This window comes from Dreissena polymorpha, chromosome 1, assembly GCF_020536995.1.
Source record: "Dreissena polymorpha isolate Duluth1 chromosome 1, UMN_Dpol_1.0, whole genome shotgun sequence".
In the NCBI taxonomy this organism is placed as follows: domain Eukaryota; kingdom Metazoa; phylum Mollusca; class Bivalvia; order Myida; family Dreissenidae; genus Dreissena; species Dreissena polymorpha.
This window is the reverse complement of record NC_068355.1, coordinates 141,381,624-141,397,668: the sequence shown is the minus strand read 5'-3', so window position 1 is coordinate 141,397,668 and position 16,045 is coordinate 141,381,624. Positions and strand designations below refer to the sequence as shown.

Below are 16,045 nucleotides of genomic sequence, written 5' to 3'. Positions count from 1 at the left end.
TAACCTTATTGTGACATTTGATTGCATTACCTCCCCTGCATCCCACTCATAGTAATAACTAAAGGTGCCTAGAACACGGGCTTGTATACAGACCCCGTTTTTTATATTGACCTCGTAAGTATAGTCTGAAAACTACCGAGACCGCGTGACTGGCACTATGTATTAGTATATATATATCGGAATGAGACCGATATAGCTGCCAGTTAACCACTTTAAATATTATGAAAGAAAAATAATGTCAAACACTATTATGCGATATCTTCATAAAGTCTTTGGAGTTTCATAGAAATCCGTCCCTCACCATAACTTAACACATCTAAGGCGACATCCTGACTATAATCAGTTTAAAATGTTCCTTTTCAACATAACATTATATCGCAATACTTTTTTAACGAATGCTACCGTAGAGGATTTGTTTGATGCCAGTAATAACTAATGTATGATTAAGTACATATCAAGTACCAAAGTAAGTACAAGGCTAACAGACGAAATATATTCTTGTCCACTTTTCTAAACTCAATTAATAAAATAACGTGCTAATCGTTGATACGCGCCTTTAAGCAACCAAATGTTGATCGAGTACCGGTATTGTGGAAGCATTGTCGTAATAGACTGTGTTAATCGGCTGCAAGCGTATCCACATAAAATGCAAAGGTCTGCGGTAAACAATCAAAGAGAAAGACATTTCAAAATGTCACCGTATTTTGTTTTCGCAGTGGCTATGGTTGCTAGTGTAATAGCGACACTATGTGATGTTTGTCTGTATATAGAGAACATTCAATGAAGCGAGACAGAGCCGTAGTGTTGCTATTTATGTAGAACTATACTAAGGCCACGACTTTTTTTTATTGGTTTACAAAAAATATTTTGAAAATGGTCCATCGGGCGGTCGAGAAAATAACAGAAAAAAACCGCCAATGTATAAACTTTCTAATGAATGTTATTTGTTAAATTTCTGACTAAAAATTACAGAGCAATAGTATATATTTACAGTGAAGGTGACGATATTTTTTACCCGAAACTCAGCCGCAGTTGGAAGACAATCCGTAATTGACATGACGCCGCCTGTCAATCAAATCCTTATCTAAGAATTGATCTACCAATCAGCGATCGATTAATCGGACGCGCGAGTTAGCAACGAACTGTCCGCCATTTTCTAGACAAGCCATGTCTAGGTTGACGTTTATTTCAACGAGTTTCTTTTGTTTTCCTCTTTCAAAAACGTAGATTAAAAACGGTTAATCGGTGTCAATGGGGATTATGTAACTCGGACAATCGATATCCTAAAAGATTAGTTGGTGGCATTGAATTTATATCGTTTCCAAACCCGAAAAGAGATCTTGAGAAGTGTAAAAGATGGATAAAGGCATGCGGTCGTCCCCACGAACAACTGAACGTCAACACTGTCAAAGACAATTAAAATATCTTATTATCGAATATACTAGCAGATTTAAATAGTTTATGTTATCGATCTGATCATCACATAATAGTTTATGTTTTTTAATAGTTTTATCAGTTACTATGTGATTAATAGAAGCAAGGTGTATCTGCAATTCTTTAAGAGAAATAAAACCCAGTACGAAGCCTTATTCTAGCTGTGTTTTATTACTCTGATAGTAATGCACTTTATTGCCATTATACATGTTATTAGAAGGTGACACGTTATATCTGATCTTAATAACGGTATCTACACATATGCAGACATGTGGTGTCACCACACTTTTAATCCACACTTGGAGATCGAATGCCTAGTTCCTTTTTCAACGAGTTTCGTTTATTTGGTTCGAAAAAACGGAAATGAAATATGGCAAAAACGGTGTATGGGTTTATGTAACTCTGACATTCGGTATCCAGAAAGTTAAGTTAGATTAATTAAATGTATACCATTTCCAACGCGCAAATGCGGTCTTGATAAGAGCGAGTGGAAGCTTCACTGTGTAAAATTACCGAGATCCCCCTTATAGAACATTAATTTATTTCAAAAACTGGAAATGTCAGTCATATAGGAAATAACTAAGCATTATTAAGTATGAACTAAATCACGTGTGCATGTAAAATAATAGAGAATATTGGTACCCACTTTGCGTAACTTAACGAAATCCTCGTTATAAATCGAGTTTGTTAGTGTGTCAGAAACAAGTGAAAACCATTTTATGTTACTATTTTATAAAAACGTATCGATAAATGCCATTGTACATGTATACGAGTTATTATTACTGATATAACCAATAAATGCGGTAATTTTAGGTAAGTCGGTACCTGCGCGAGCGTCTGATACTGGTAGCTTAACCGAATTCCCCTTCATACAACGCTACTTTATATCAGACAGTGACCAAACTGATTGTTTTGTCTTGCACTTTTAATTATAGTGATTGATAAATCTCCCATAAGCAATGTTTAAATTTATTAATATCACTTTTATACGTAATAACGTGGGGAATTTTGGTACCCACTCGGTGTCAGAAAGCGCGTAAAACTTCACAGAAATCCCAGTTTTAAAGCGCTATTTCGTACCAAATACACGGGGGGCGGGTAGTTTCGTTAATATTTTCGTAAATAACATGGGTAAATGCCGGTGAATAAGTGTTAATTTATTGCTAATACCACCATTATAGGTAGTAACAGGTTCGATTTCGGTAAGCGCGTATTGCTAATACCACCATTATAGGTAGTAACAGGTTCGATTTCGGTAAGCGCGCAAGCGTATGAGAGCGTGTTTCATGTACCGAAAAACCCGTTATAAATAGCTGATGTTCTCTAAAAACGTATATTTTTGCATTTGCAGAATAACTACATGACACAAACCCCTTTTACAAGTGTCATATGATGTCAAAAAGTCCATAAAAATCATCCGGAATATCGCGTAAATCTATATGCAGTATATAGGCAAAGAAGCAATTTTGGTATTAGCTTGTCTAGGTTTGGTACCCGCTGAGCCACGTGATTAAGTGGGCGGAGCGATCATCGTCCAGGCGTCATGTCATTTACGTTGTGTTCAACTCGTCATATCTTTTTTAATATGTTATGCATTGACATAAAATTAGATATTTAGAAAGAGCAGCATTTCAGCTTTCTAAAATGGGTAACATTTTAAATATTGAATAACAAATGACGTGACCATCGGGATTTAAATTACCAAGGTAAACTATCATCTCGGTTAACAACGAGAAGCTATTACGCGTTATCGATAAAATCAATAATTATCGGCTTATCTGACTGGATATAAGCCGGGACAGCATATTTTCGCCGTTATTGGATGTATGCATGGATACCGTTAATACACATACCTGGTTGAAACAGTACGAAAGCTATTAAAAAAAATGCGACATTTAGGAAATGTATATTCGTTCTATGTTGAAAAATGGAAGAAATTAAATGCGTGCGCTTGTTTGAAGCTTATCTTTGCATTTTTTGTTATTATTTTTGTGACTTACTTATTGTCAATATTTAGTTACTTGCTTAACGAGTTTGTATTTCAAAGCAATATATACAACACGGAATGTGACCGCTGTCGTGGCGCAGCTACGGAGTCATCTCAGATCGCCAGCTTTCCTCGCCATATTCACCAGGTGTACTACCCTCAAGATGGCAGCAGTGAACTTCCGGTGCGATTGCAGAATACGCAGCGATCATGTCGAGTGCAGAACCCTGATTATGCGTACACGTTATGGGATGAACAGCGTGTATTAAAACTGATTAACGAAGACTACCCGGAGCTATTGAACCTCTATCTTAGCTATGAGAAATGGATATGGAGGGTGGACATGGCACGGTATCTCTTCATATATCACTATGGAGGCTTCTACTTAGACATGGACATGGAATGCATACAAGGGTAAATATTATTATTTTATTACCATATAATTAAGTTATATTTTATTGAATTTTGGTAAATTATCTGTAATTAAATGTATGACTACAAAGTACAAATGGTAATGACAGTAAATGATAGTCATAATATCAAGAACAAGAACTTCGCAGTAAGATCCGTGACATTATCTTTCTTTTTACTCAGCGATAAATTTGATTTTAATTAAGCCTGGAAGCAATCAGGGAGGGAGCCGAGCGGAATCGAAGTACCGTCGTCGTTCGGATGACCGACCCCGTTGGCTTCTCCAACGATTTCTTCGCCGCTACGCCGCGTCACCCATTTATGTGGAGCGTCGTGACCGGCACTTCCGCATGCCAAGCGGTGGTTCGTCTTCCCTTACGCCACCAACATGTTCTCCATAGGTACTGACTATCCTGCATACCGATCCTGTATATCTTTAAAATAAGCAATTGAAGCTAGCATTTATTATTAAAGAAACACTAACGAATGACAAAATGGCGACAAAATACTTTCACATTAAGCTGCAATTCATAATCATAATCATAATCCTTGAGTTTCGTAGCTAAATTTGCAGAATAAAAGACCTTCGAAGTAGTTGATCGTCACCCTCCTTGTGTAACAATTGTAAATTTAGTTACCAATTGTTACTGATTAAAAGACTTACCTTTGACAACTATACAACGTTTTCAGGAACGATGTTTTTCTGGGGCCGGTATTTGAACTACCCTCGAAAGTCCGAGTTCTACATTCTGCCTCACTACCGTGACTATATTGTGCACTACCACGACAGCTCCTGGCACCACTGGGACGGGAAGGTGGTCTGGTACTTCTTCAATCACGCGTTTCTGTTCTGGACACTTCTAGCCATAATATTTATATGCATCGGTGGTATTTACATATATTTTCTTAAAGTAGAGTCTACTATAAATGTGGTGAAGAGTTTAAGGCATGTGTGATCCAATGCTTGTACTTGTGCTGAATGTTTGGTATCGGTGTTGTATATACACGCGATTGAGTGTTATAATGCATGTATGTGTATCAGTCTATTACACAAATCATTATTTTAACTGTCAAATAAAAGAAGGTTTATAAACTTACTTTTGATTTTTGAAAATAATGATATGATTTAAAACACGATAAAAGAACACAATCTACAAAACTCATAATACTTAATGGCAACTGTTGAGCTAAACACGTATTTTACCATAGTCATCGATTCCCCCCCCCCTTCCCTTCACATCATTTAAATATACAAACAACATGTGAACTCGTAAGATTGGATGGACACTAACTAAACTAAAGAAAAAGTTTATCGATCGAACGGAAGCATAAACTGACCATACTAAATATTGTATTTACCGGTCTATATTACGTGCGTGCGCGGTAGTTAATAAGTGCGCACTTGAAAGTTATGACGTGCCCATGTGGTACATGTAGTAATGACTGCTTACGCAAACGTTGTTACGTGCGAACTCGATAGTCATGACGCGAGCACGCGATACATATCATGTGGGCACGCATAAATTAGCCAGTGAAACTTGCGAAATGTCCCTTCATTTTGTTACTAGAGCAAATTTTTTATAAGTGCTGATCTGAAAAGCTTTTTTTTGGTCAGTTATCATTTTCAGTAAGTTATAGTTTACCCATCTGAAAACTTCAATCTTGAGCCGATCAAACTGCGCTAAAGCACATCAATATTTTGTTCCAGTTCGGCAATTAAACATGATTTATTAACTATTCCTGGCGACGAGTATTTGGAGTTGGTATGCGCAATTCATAATACTTCAAATAGATAGGCTTGGTTGATTTTTAATAGAGCTTAGAGCAAATCAAAGTTCAAAGTAAATAGATGATATTTGTTAAACCGATTGATTATCGATTTGAATTCACGAGTCATCTGAAAAATTACTATTTTCACTAGTGACGCACGATAATATGTATTTAAGACGCAAATAACTGTTTTAAGGTTTCTAATATGGTATGTACACATAACGCAGTTGACTGTCAAACGGTTTCATGTTTGCTATCATAGTTACCATGATGATGTGTATAAGGACGCAATTTACTATAAACTTGAGGTTAACCATAATAATATGTAGAAAGTACGTAAATAACTTGTCTTTACAACGACAATATGTTCAGCTGGCGCAATAGACTGTCTTGTGGTTGACAACGATATCTGTAGGTTTGGAGTTTTATATGAAGCTCGATGTAAACAAATTTCATCGCATCACAGGCGTGCAGTCGATAACTACGAAATGACCCTGCTCACTGCTGTAAAACACTCTTGCTAGCAATAGCAAATCATTTTACATATCGTAGCACATATATGAGAAAATCACACATAACACTTGTGTTTCCGTCAAAAAACAATTGAAAGGAATTACTTTGTGATGACATTTTTACCATCGTGTCCATGATAATGTGTATACATGTATAGGGCGCAATATTTTGTCTTGAGGTTTGCGTGTTGATATTAACCCATTTATGCCTAGCGTCTGGAAAAAAGGCCTTGGCAAACAGCGTAGACGCAGATGAGACGCCGCATGATGCGGCGTCTCATCTGTGTCTACGCTGTTTGCTTAAAGGAATTTCTTAAAGAAATACTCTTAATATAGAAATAAATATACTAGACATTCCTAATTTTGGAAATATGTAAATTGATCCATTTTAGAAGGCTGGGAGAGTCCACTAGGCATAAATGGGTTAAGGTCGATTTATAAATACCCATGGCATTTAAGGCCTGCAGTCGATTGTACAAAAAGGCACAATCACTGCAGCAACATATATTTGTCAGTAACAGTAAATCAATAAACATATCTTTGTAAAATCAGAAAATAGTATACAAACAACTGTTGGGTTGGTCAAAACTTGTGAAATGCGTGTTTAGTTAAGGGTATATTGTTACTCATTTTGTTATTACTAAGTGTTGAATATTGATGCTTTTAACTTGTAAATTTCTGCAAGATCCTGTTTTCGTTCGAAACTTGAACATAATCATTATTAATGTCATTGCTATGCTATTAATAACCTGCTATCATCTACTGAACCGAATAATTATAACATTTTTTTTAAATTGTATCTTGTTTAATAGTGATCATTATACAAACGTTATTTTGTTGATGTCATGTTTTTTAAACGAAAACGCAAGATATATACTTAAACGAACATGAAGGATTAACCCATGTATGCCTTGTGGACTCTCCCATCCTTTTAAACTGGATCAATTTATTTCCAAAATTAGGGATGTCAAGTATATGTATTTATATATTTAGAATATTTCTTACACATCATGCGGCGTCTCATCTGGGTCTACGCTGTTTGCCAATGCCTTTTTTTCTAGACGCAAGGCATAAATGGGTTAAGGTTCACATGAGTTAGTTGTGCCACAGCTTGTTCACCTCTGTCATTGAGCGAACATTTGATGGTGGATAGTTTGTATTTAACATTGATTTTTTTTAAGCATCGCACTTCATTAAAATTGATGTTAAGATTAGGTATAATGGATATACTGCGATAATCAGTATGTTGACATCCACTTCGTTCACACACCAGCTGTAAGTAAATATTGATCACTTCTTAATAACTGTATATAAATGAGAAATAATCTACGGTTGGGCTTATTGAAGTAATTTGTAAAGACTTTTTTTGAATAACATGTATTATACAGCCAGAAAATCAGACAAAAAACACAAACTCGTACAACAGCTATGCCGGTTCTTTAATTTCTGAACTAAAACCAATTAGTTATGCTTATAGGCGTGTTTATGTACATATTGAGATTGAATAAATGCCTCGCCTTTCAAACATTTCTGCTTTGGACGTATGGCGTGATTTCAAAACTGATTTATACAGATTTCATTCACCCCTTGGATCAAGTCCTACTTAAAGCTTAATTATCTTAAAAATATCTATTGATCCGTCAATGAGCAATTGACCACATTTGAATCATTAAATATTAATTTTACAGTACCAACTCATCGTCGCTACTGAAAGCAGTCTAAGTGTATAATATTCTTTTCATAAGACATTTATAAGATCAATGCGACAGGTTATACTAACTCAGGTACGTTCTTATAACTCAAGTTTTGATTAGTTTTCATATCTTTCTCCCTAAAGATGGCATAGCGCACGAAAGGCTGGGATCCAATTTATTTATTTATGATACACAAAACAATTTTGCACAAGTTGTTTTTATTTACATAAAGAGAATGTAGTAACAACATTCTGACAAACACGCAAACACGTATTTGTATTTATTCAATCAAGTTTTTATTATGTGATATAATTCCAAAGACGATAGAATGGCATTGTGATTTGTTTTAACTTTAAATAAGTTAGATTTAAAATTGTCCCTGTATCGAGAACAAAGAGCGGATTTGATTTTAACTAGAGATAGGAACAGATAATCGAAAATCGGCAAAATATTCTTATGCAGAATTTATATTCGAATATTTAATATTATGCCAAGAAACTTCGAAAAAATGTGTAACGGACATGTGGATTTTTTGTTCGGTGCAGACGACCTACTAATATTCTACACTGTTCATTGTTTTGACATTTATGTACATTGTAGTTCACGTGATATTATGGGCATAACAGTACATAGGTGTCTATCGCAACCGTTGTTTATTTTGGGTGTTTTCACGTCATATACACTGATATTTGTTAATGCGGCATCAACATACTGAAACAATAGCCCGGAAAGAGAAAAATAATCCATTTGAAAATCAACCGTACTTTCGTTTTGACAACTGGCGACAGAAATGATTCGATGTACGATGTGAGTCTAAATGTAGTTTTCATGCAGCTTCGTTCATACGACACAAAGACACAATTTTGTTTTACGGATTTTTTCGGCTTAGAGGACTGGGTGAGTCATGTAAATTATCTAAAACAATATATACATTTTATAAACAATTGGTAGCAAGATGAGTTGTAGAAAATTGGTCAGTTGCCACATTTTAACTAATTCTTTTGACCTGTTAATTCTTTCTAGCTCAATGCAACAGTGAAACATGCCCATAATATCACTTTAATTGCCTTTTTTGTTTACACCTTATAAGCAGCACTTCCAACTGACAGAAGAGAGACATAGCATAAGCCTCGAGCTGTATTCGCAATTCTGTAAAATTATACTTTACGGGCTTTATGCCAAGCATAGGTTGTCCCAAAGTAGCATGTATGTTTATATTTGTATACGAATAGTTAAATAAATATTGTTTACACTAAGAGTAATGAGAGATTTATTCATAATACACATATTTTATGTGGGTTTTTTTCTTCTCGAGTAAACGTGTCGGTATCGAATTAAACTTGGTCGTTTCGAATTTCACTGAAGTAAACATGACTTTATGTTTGGTACTGCTATTTGATTGTTAATATATTTAATTTACTATTTCTCGCTTATATTCGTGAATTGGATTCATATTGAGAACACTCAATTTTCACATTTAAATCGTCCATCCTAGCTTTAAGTTACAACAAAGAAAATACGCGCAACTTATGTGGACGAGAACATCGGAATTAGAACGTGAAAAGGCTAATTAGTTTTGAAATACTGTACAGACATTACACTACAAATAGTTAAAGATATACTGAATCACACACTCAACCCTCGTCAATCAAAATATACATTATGATTTGCAGATAAGCATTAACCTCGTATTTTTGACATTGGACTAGAATATGAATATTTGTATAAAAAAAACACACATTAACCTTTCAAAACACTTTCATCTTTTTCTTTCAATTAAACTAAATAACTTTTTCCGAGGCGTATTTGATGTTCACCACTCAAATTCAATAATGTCGTCTTGAAGAAAATAGATTTTGATTTTAAAAGTTGCTGCTTATACCTAACGTTTATCATTCGTTTATGTCAATCACAACGGCAACCTACACGCAGAGATTTGACTGGACCCAGCATTGTATCAACCTCCACGCAGAGATTTGACTCGAACCAGCGAAGCTGGATCAAATGTCGTAGCAGTAACAGTACATGTAGCAGTAGCACTATTACAATGGAGAGCGCTTACAGTAGTAGTAGTAGAAGTAGTAGTAGAAGTAGTTGTTGTTGTGAAAAGTTTAGAAAAACAACTAACTAGTGTTATTCCCCTGTAATTATGTGCATTTTTTGTATCGCTTTTCTTATGTACAGGAACGATAACTCCTTCTATCCATTTGTCGGGAAAGAAACCAGACTCTAATATGGCATTAAATAAATCAGGCGAGCACACAAGATGTCTATACTTTCAGTAAAATACTCATTTAAAAGGAAGTCTGGCCCTACAGCTTTGCCTTTTTTGAGAGATTTAAAGGGATCTTTTCACGTTTTGGTAAATTGACAAAATTGAAAAAGTTGTTTCAGATTCGCAAATTTTCGTTTTCGTTATAAGAGTTCTGTTGTTGTCGTTAAATTTTGTGACACTACGAAGATTGCTTTTATAAGGTATAAAACACGTCACCTATGTATATTCGGCATAATAGCCGAGAGGGTATAAGCGTTAAAGATCCCTTTAAGGCTGCAGTCGATTGTACAAAAAGGCACAATCACTGCAGCAACATATATTTGTCTGTAACAGTAAATCAATAAACATATCGTTGTAAAATCAGAAAATAGTATATAAACAACTGTGGGGTTGGTCAAAACTTGTGAAATGCGAGTTTAGTTAAGTATATATTGTTGCTCATTTTGTTATTACTAAGTGTTGAATATTAATGCTTTTAACTTGTAAATTTCTGCAAGATCCTGTTTTCGTTCGAAACTTGAACATAATCATTATTAATGTCATTGCTATGCTATTAATAACCTGCTATCATCTACTGAACCTAATAATTATAACATTTTTTTTAAATTGTATCTTGTTTAATAGTGATCATTATACAAACGTTCTTTTGTTGATGTCATGTTTTTTAAACGTAAACGCAATATATATACTTAAACGAAAATGAAGGATTAACACATGTATGCCTAGTGGACTCTCCCATCCTTTTAAACTGGATCAATTTATTTCCAAAATTAGAGATGTCAAGTATATGTATTTATATATTTAGAATATTTATTACACATCATGCGGCGTCTCATCTAGGTCTACGCTGTTTGCCAATGCCTTTTATCTAGACGCAAGGCATAAATGGGTTAAGATTCACATGAGTTTGTTGTGCCACAGCTTGATCACCTCTGTCATTGAGCGAATATCAATGCACAATTGATGGTGGATAGTTTGTATTGAATGATCACTTATTAATTCAAACATACGCGTCACACTGTATATATTATTCTGCTATTTATTGTACCAGAGTTTGAGACATGTGGGGGAGACCGGGGTTAATCGGAACACGCGTTACAACTACACAACAAATAAATAACTAACGACTTTACAGAGATGAATAATAAGCTTTTTAATATTGAAGTGTTCGCATTATTAGAAAATTGAAATATAAATTAATTGAAGTAGGGTTTTAACTAGAGCAGTTATCAGCGAACAGTTGCTAACGAAAACAATTGGAAAATATTTACACTATAAAGTAGTTGACAAGCCTCGGGCAGGGCTTTTATGGTCTTAACGTTTGTTTAAATATTTCACACTTAAAAGGTTTGGCGTTTTGAAATCAATGTTACAAGTTGTTAGTACGTGCTGGGGCTTGTTTGATGGCTGTTATATGGGCGATTGTCATGCGTATTTATAAAAAAAGAACATTAAATTAAAGCAAGGACATGAAAATGCGATCTTTTTTTTAGTGAAAAAACAAAACAGATAAAACGTTTATGAATAAAAAAACACACTCGAAAATACACGTTAGAAATAAATAATATCAAAACAGCAATGATTGTTATATCATTGTAAATAACTTCTTCTGTACAGTGAACTATTTGTTAAATATTGTACGAAATACGTGTACACTGTTTTGTAATTCCAATTAATCGGTTAAACTTTTATGATACAAAAACACAATAGTTATTTTGGTAACAAATGCGAATTGATATGCCGGTATTTTATTTATTTCACCAATAAAACTGGTATATTGCGTTTATTTAACAGTTCTAGTTCGTTTTCATTATTGTTTGTTTAATATTGCGAAAGCCAAAGTGTTAATACAAATATCGTTTATAGCCTCTTCAAAATAAGAATATTGACGTGTATATGCGTTGCATTGAAAAACGTTTTAAATGATTAAAACGAGTATTTAACGCATAGTGGGTAGTACAGCATTGCTGACTCTACGTTTGAAGTATTTATTACATATATGAAATGTTAATTTGTAAATAAAGCGAAACTATTTACAAACATCTTTAACGATTTCCATTTTTCATAACATATCTTGAACTCTGTGATTACTTCGCATAACTAATAATAATGTTTTGAACGTCATGTTCTAATACGTGAAATTAAATTTGTTCACACGTTTTAGGTGTCTATGAAATTATTAGATTTATGTGTAATCAATATATTTTATTGTTTAGTAATTACTGATGCTTTTATAAAGACTCGGTTTTGGATTAGTATTTAAAAAGATAATTGAAAAGATTATATATTGAATTATTATTCAGAGCTCCAGATAAGGGTCGTATTTTCGTAATTACGAATTATTTGCAAGTCCGTTACGTATTTATTTTAAAATCTTGTCGTAGCATTAAGAATTACAAAATCAAGTTAAGAATATCATTTTTACATCGGTTCGTTTCGATTTCTATTGAGTTCTTTTCGCGTATTAAAGATCTTTTCGGTCCTTATATAAAATGGTTATCGGGTTTGTTTAACAAAGCACCCGATACGACTCGAGTTAGTCTGTTCAACAGGCCTTAGGTTAACGGAGTTAGCTTGTACGGACAGGCAATGGTATTACCATCATACCATTTGGTATGGGGTTAGCCTGTAGATAACCTGGATAAAAGATCTATAAATAAATAGTTTATTTATAGATAACGAAGGAAAAGGGATTAGGTCACGGTATCTCGATCTCTCGATTATTTATTTAAAATAATGAAGAAAAACGCCCTTTTAGGTCTTGAACTTAATAAATATGTGAAATATGGAATGCAAATATTTATTTTATTCAAGGAATTTAGAACATTTTAAGATTGAATATAATAAATGCTAAAGTGAATCTATCTTGTTACCGCGTGGTTTATTTGTAATACCTGTGAAATGTACAATAGATTCATAATATTGAAAAACACTATGCATTTGTTGATACATGTAGTTAAATTATATTTAAGTATGCAATAGCAAAAATAATAACAAACAAAAAGTATGAACGTATTTTTTTTTATTTACCCATCTATTCATCTAGTTATTAATTAATTCATTCATTTATCCTTCCATCCGTCCGTCAGTTCGTACATCCGTTTGTTTGTTCGTTTGTGCGTTCGTGCGTTTGTTTATTGTTTGTTGGTTGGTTGGTTCGTTCGTTCTTTGGTTCGTTACTCGGATCATTCGTTTGTTTGTTCGTTTGTTTGTTCTTTTGTTATTTCGTTCTCTTTCTATTTTGGTCTTTGTTTAATTCTTTTTTCCGTTTGTTCGTTCGTTCGTTCGTTCGATCATTCATTCGTTCGTTCGTTCATGCATTTATTCATTCATTTATGTATTTATGTTTTAAACATTTTTGTTTTGTTTTTTGTTTTTATTTAATTATTTATTCGTTCATTCATTCATTAATCTTTCCATCCCTTCGTCCGTCCGTTTTTTTCGTTACTTTGTGCGTTCGTGCGTCTGTTCATTGGTTCGTTCGTTTGTTCATGAGTTCGTTCGTTTGTTCTTCCATCCATCTATCCATCCATCCATCCATCGATTGATCCAACCTTCCTACCTTCCGTTCCTTCCTCCGTCCGTCCGTCCGTCCGTCCGTCCGTCCCTCCCTCCCTCCCTCCCTCCCTCCCTCCCTCCCTCCCTCCCTCCCTCCCTCCCTCCCTCCCTCCCTCCCTCCCTCCCTCCCTCCCTCCCTCCCTCCCTCCCTCCCTCCCTCCCTCCCTCCCTCCCTCCCTCCCTCCCTCCTTCCTTCCTTCCTTCCTTCCTTCCTTCCTTCCTTCCTTCCTTCCTTCCTTCCTTCCTTCCTTCCTTCCTTCCTTCCTTCCTTCCTCCCTTCCTCCTCCCTACCTCCCTCCCTCCGTCCGTCTCTCTCCCTCCTCCCTCCTCCGTCCCTCCCCTCCGTCCCTCCCTCCGTCCCTCCCTCCGTCCCTCTCCTCCGTCCCTCCCTCCGTCCCTCCCTCCGTTCCTCCCTCCGTTCCTCCCCGTTCCTCCCTCCGTTCCTCCCTCCGTTCCTCCCTCCGTTCCTCCCTCCGTTCCTCCCTCCGTTCCTCCTCCTTCCGTTCCTCCCTCCGTTCCTCCTTCCGTTCCTCCCTCCGTTCCTCCTTCCGTTCCTCCCTCCGTTCCTCCTTCCGTTCCTCCCATCCGTTTCCTCCTTCCGTTCCTCTCCCTCCGTTCCTCCTTCCGTTCCTCCCTCCGTTCCTCCTTCCGTTCCTCACTCCGTTCCTTCCTCCTCCGCCCTCCCTCTGTCCCTCCCTCCGTCCCTCCCTCCGTCCCTCCCTCCAACTCCCACCCTCCCTCCCTCCATTCTTTACTTCCTCCCTCCCTTCCCTCCCTCCCTCCCTCCCTCCCTCCCTCCCATCCAGCCAGCCAGCCAGCCAGCCAGCCAGCCATGCCAGCCATTTATTCATTCATTCATTTTTTGACGTATTTAATATTTTATCTACTTATTTTGTGTTCAACCTTTTAGCTTTTTTTAGTTAATTGAATGTATTAATTTTCTTTTTAAATATATTGTTGTAACAAACATACAAAATAAAATAAAATTATTAAAAAAAAACGTTCTACATTGATATAGTGTAGATTACTTAAATTAAATAGAAATAACATCGGTGAAGTACCACGGGTGCTTTTCACAGTATAATACAAGTTTAAACTCTCACAGACGAGAAAACGTTCAAGGCACGTCATTAAATAACTTAATAATTTATGCGCAAATTTGGTTTCCATCACAGCACATACTACATTTGAAATAAACAATCGCTTGCAAGACATCTAATTGGACAGAGATGCAATTATATTCCTTTATAAAATACGATTTTAAGCCTCAACTTATCTGTTGACTTTTAAGTAAGATATCATCTGCCTCCATAGGAGGCTTATTAGTTGTTCTATTATTTACTTAATTGTATGTGTCGTCCTCAGTTGTCTCCAGGTGTCTAGAAAATCACTTCTTTGATGTCATCTATACTCTTCAATTAACAAGTCAACGGCGCTATTTTCAGACGATTTTTTATTTCAAAATTGGATTCCATATTATTTTGGCCATGCTTTCTAAACAAACAATAAAACAGCGGAAGTCTACACTGTGTATTAGCAACCTGCTGTGGTGATCCCTTTCTTATCTATTTGAGCGTAAAGTTATCTGATATAGATCAGACATCGGCCGGCTATTAGTCTGACTTAAATTGGTTGTGATCCCTAAATCTTATCCATTTTAGCGTCAAGTTTATTCATATAGATCAGACATCGACCGGCTCCGTTATATATTAGTCTGACTTTTAAATTTTCTGTCGTATAGTTCAGGTTAGATTGTCCAATTAAGAAACGCAAGTAGTCAAACATGTGTGATTAGAATGTGTGGAAAGACAACTGCTTCTAAATGATATACTTAAATACCATATAGTTCAATTTTTGAGAACAGACGTATGCTACATACATAATATGCCATATGACTGATATTAGGATGCATATAACAGTGCTTAATGTAGTTTAAGTTAGATGTACGCACACAAGTGTTTAGTTTGATTACACTTTTGCATTCATTTACTTGATACTTCCAATATGGTTTTTCTTTCCCGGCAAATACTATAATTAAGTGTATAAAAGTGCACGGGAAATATGATATGCCCTTTTTAATGATTTATAAATTATATCAGCAGGACTTCAAACTGTCATACGTAAATATACAATACACTACATAAAACATTTGATGTGTTTGATATGCGACTTCAAACTTAAAAAATCAGTAATTTAAATATAACGTTTTATTTCAACCTTTATTTTCACGATCGGGATATGTACCGAGTATCGTTAAAAAAAGGATACTTCTTGCTACCATTATCGTAGTTTCATAAAAAAAAACACACATAATAAAGAGTCAATTGCTTTAGTAAATTAACAACTATAGTTTTTATGTAATTTCGTATTAAATCTTCAAACTAAAGACAGTCACACTTCAGAT

At 35.4% G+C, this 16,045-nt stretch overlaps 2 protein-coding genes across 2 annotated transcripts in view; both read left to right on the top strand.

The window, feature by feature from the left end:
* The window catches only part of LOC127853047 (uncharacterized), a 57,684-nt gene that overhangs the window by 26,240 nt on the left and 15,399 nt on the right, over positions 1 to 16,045 (top strand). The gene's annotated exons all lie outside the window — the stretch shown is intronic.
* Positions 3,240 to 4,959, top strand: LOC127853037 (uncharacterized). Its single transcript, XM_052387173.1, has 3 exons — positions 3,240 to 3,835; positions 4,039 to 4,233; positions 4,523 to 4,959. The coding sequence occupies exons 1-3, from the start codon at positions 3,321 to 3,323 to the stop codon at positions 4,596 to 4,598; spliced, it is 786 nt and encodes a 261-aa protein (XP_052243133.1). The 5' UTR covers positions 3,240 to 3,320; the 3' UTR covers positions 4,599 to 4,959.

What these genes read in the sequence shown, in the direction of transcription:
- LOC127853037 (XM_052387173.1), top strand. Translation starts at nt 3,321, where the DNA reads ATGCGACATTTAGGAAATGTATATTCGTTCTATGTTGAAAAATGGAAG. An exon ending in GACATGGAATGCATACAAGG is followed by an intron (nt 3,836 to 4,038) that starts GTAAATATTATT and finishes ATTTTAATTAAG; the next exon opens with CCTGGAAGCAATCAGGGAGG. An exon ending in CACCAACATGTTCTCCATAG is followed by an intron (nt 4,234 to 4,522) that starts GTACTGACTATC and finishes CAACGTTTTCAG; the next exon opens with GAACGATGTTTTTCTGGGGC.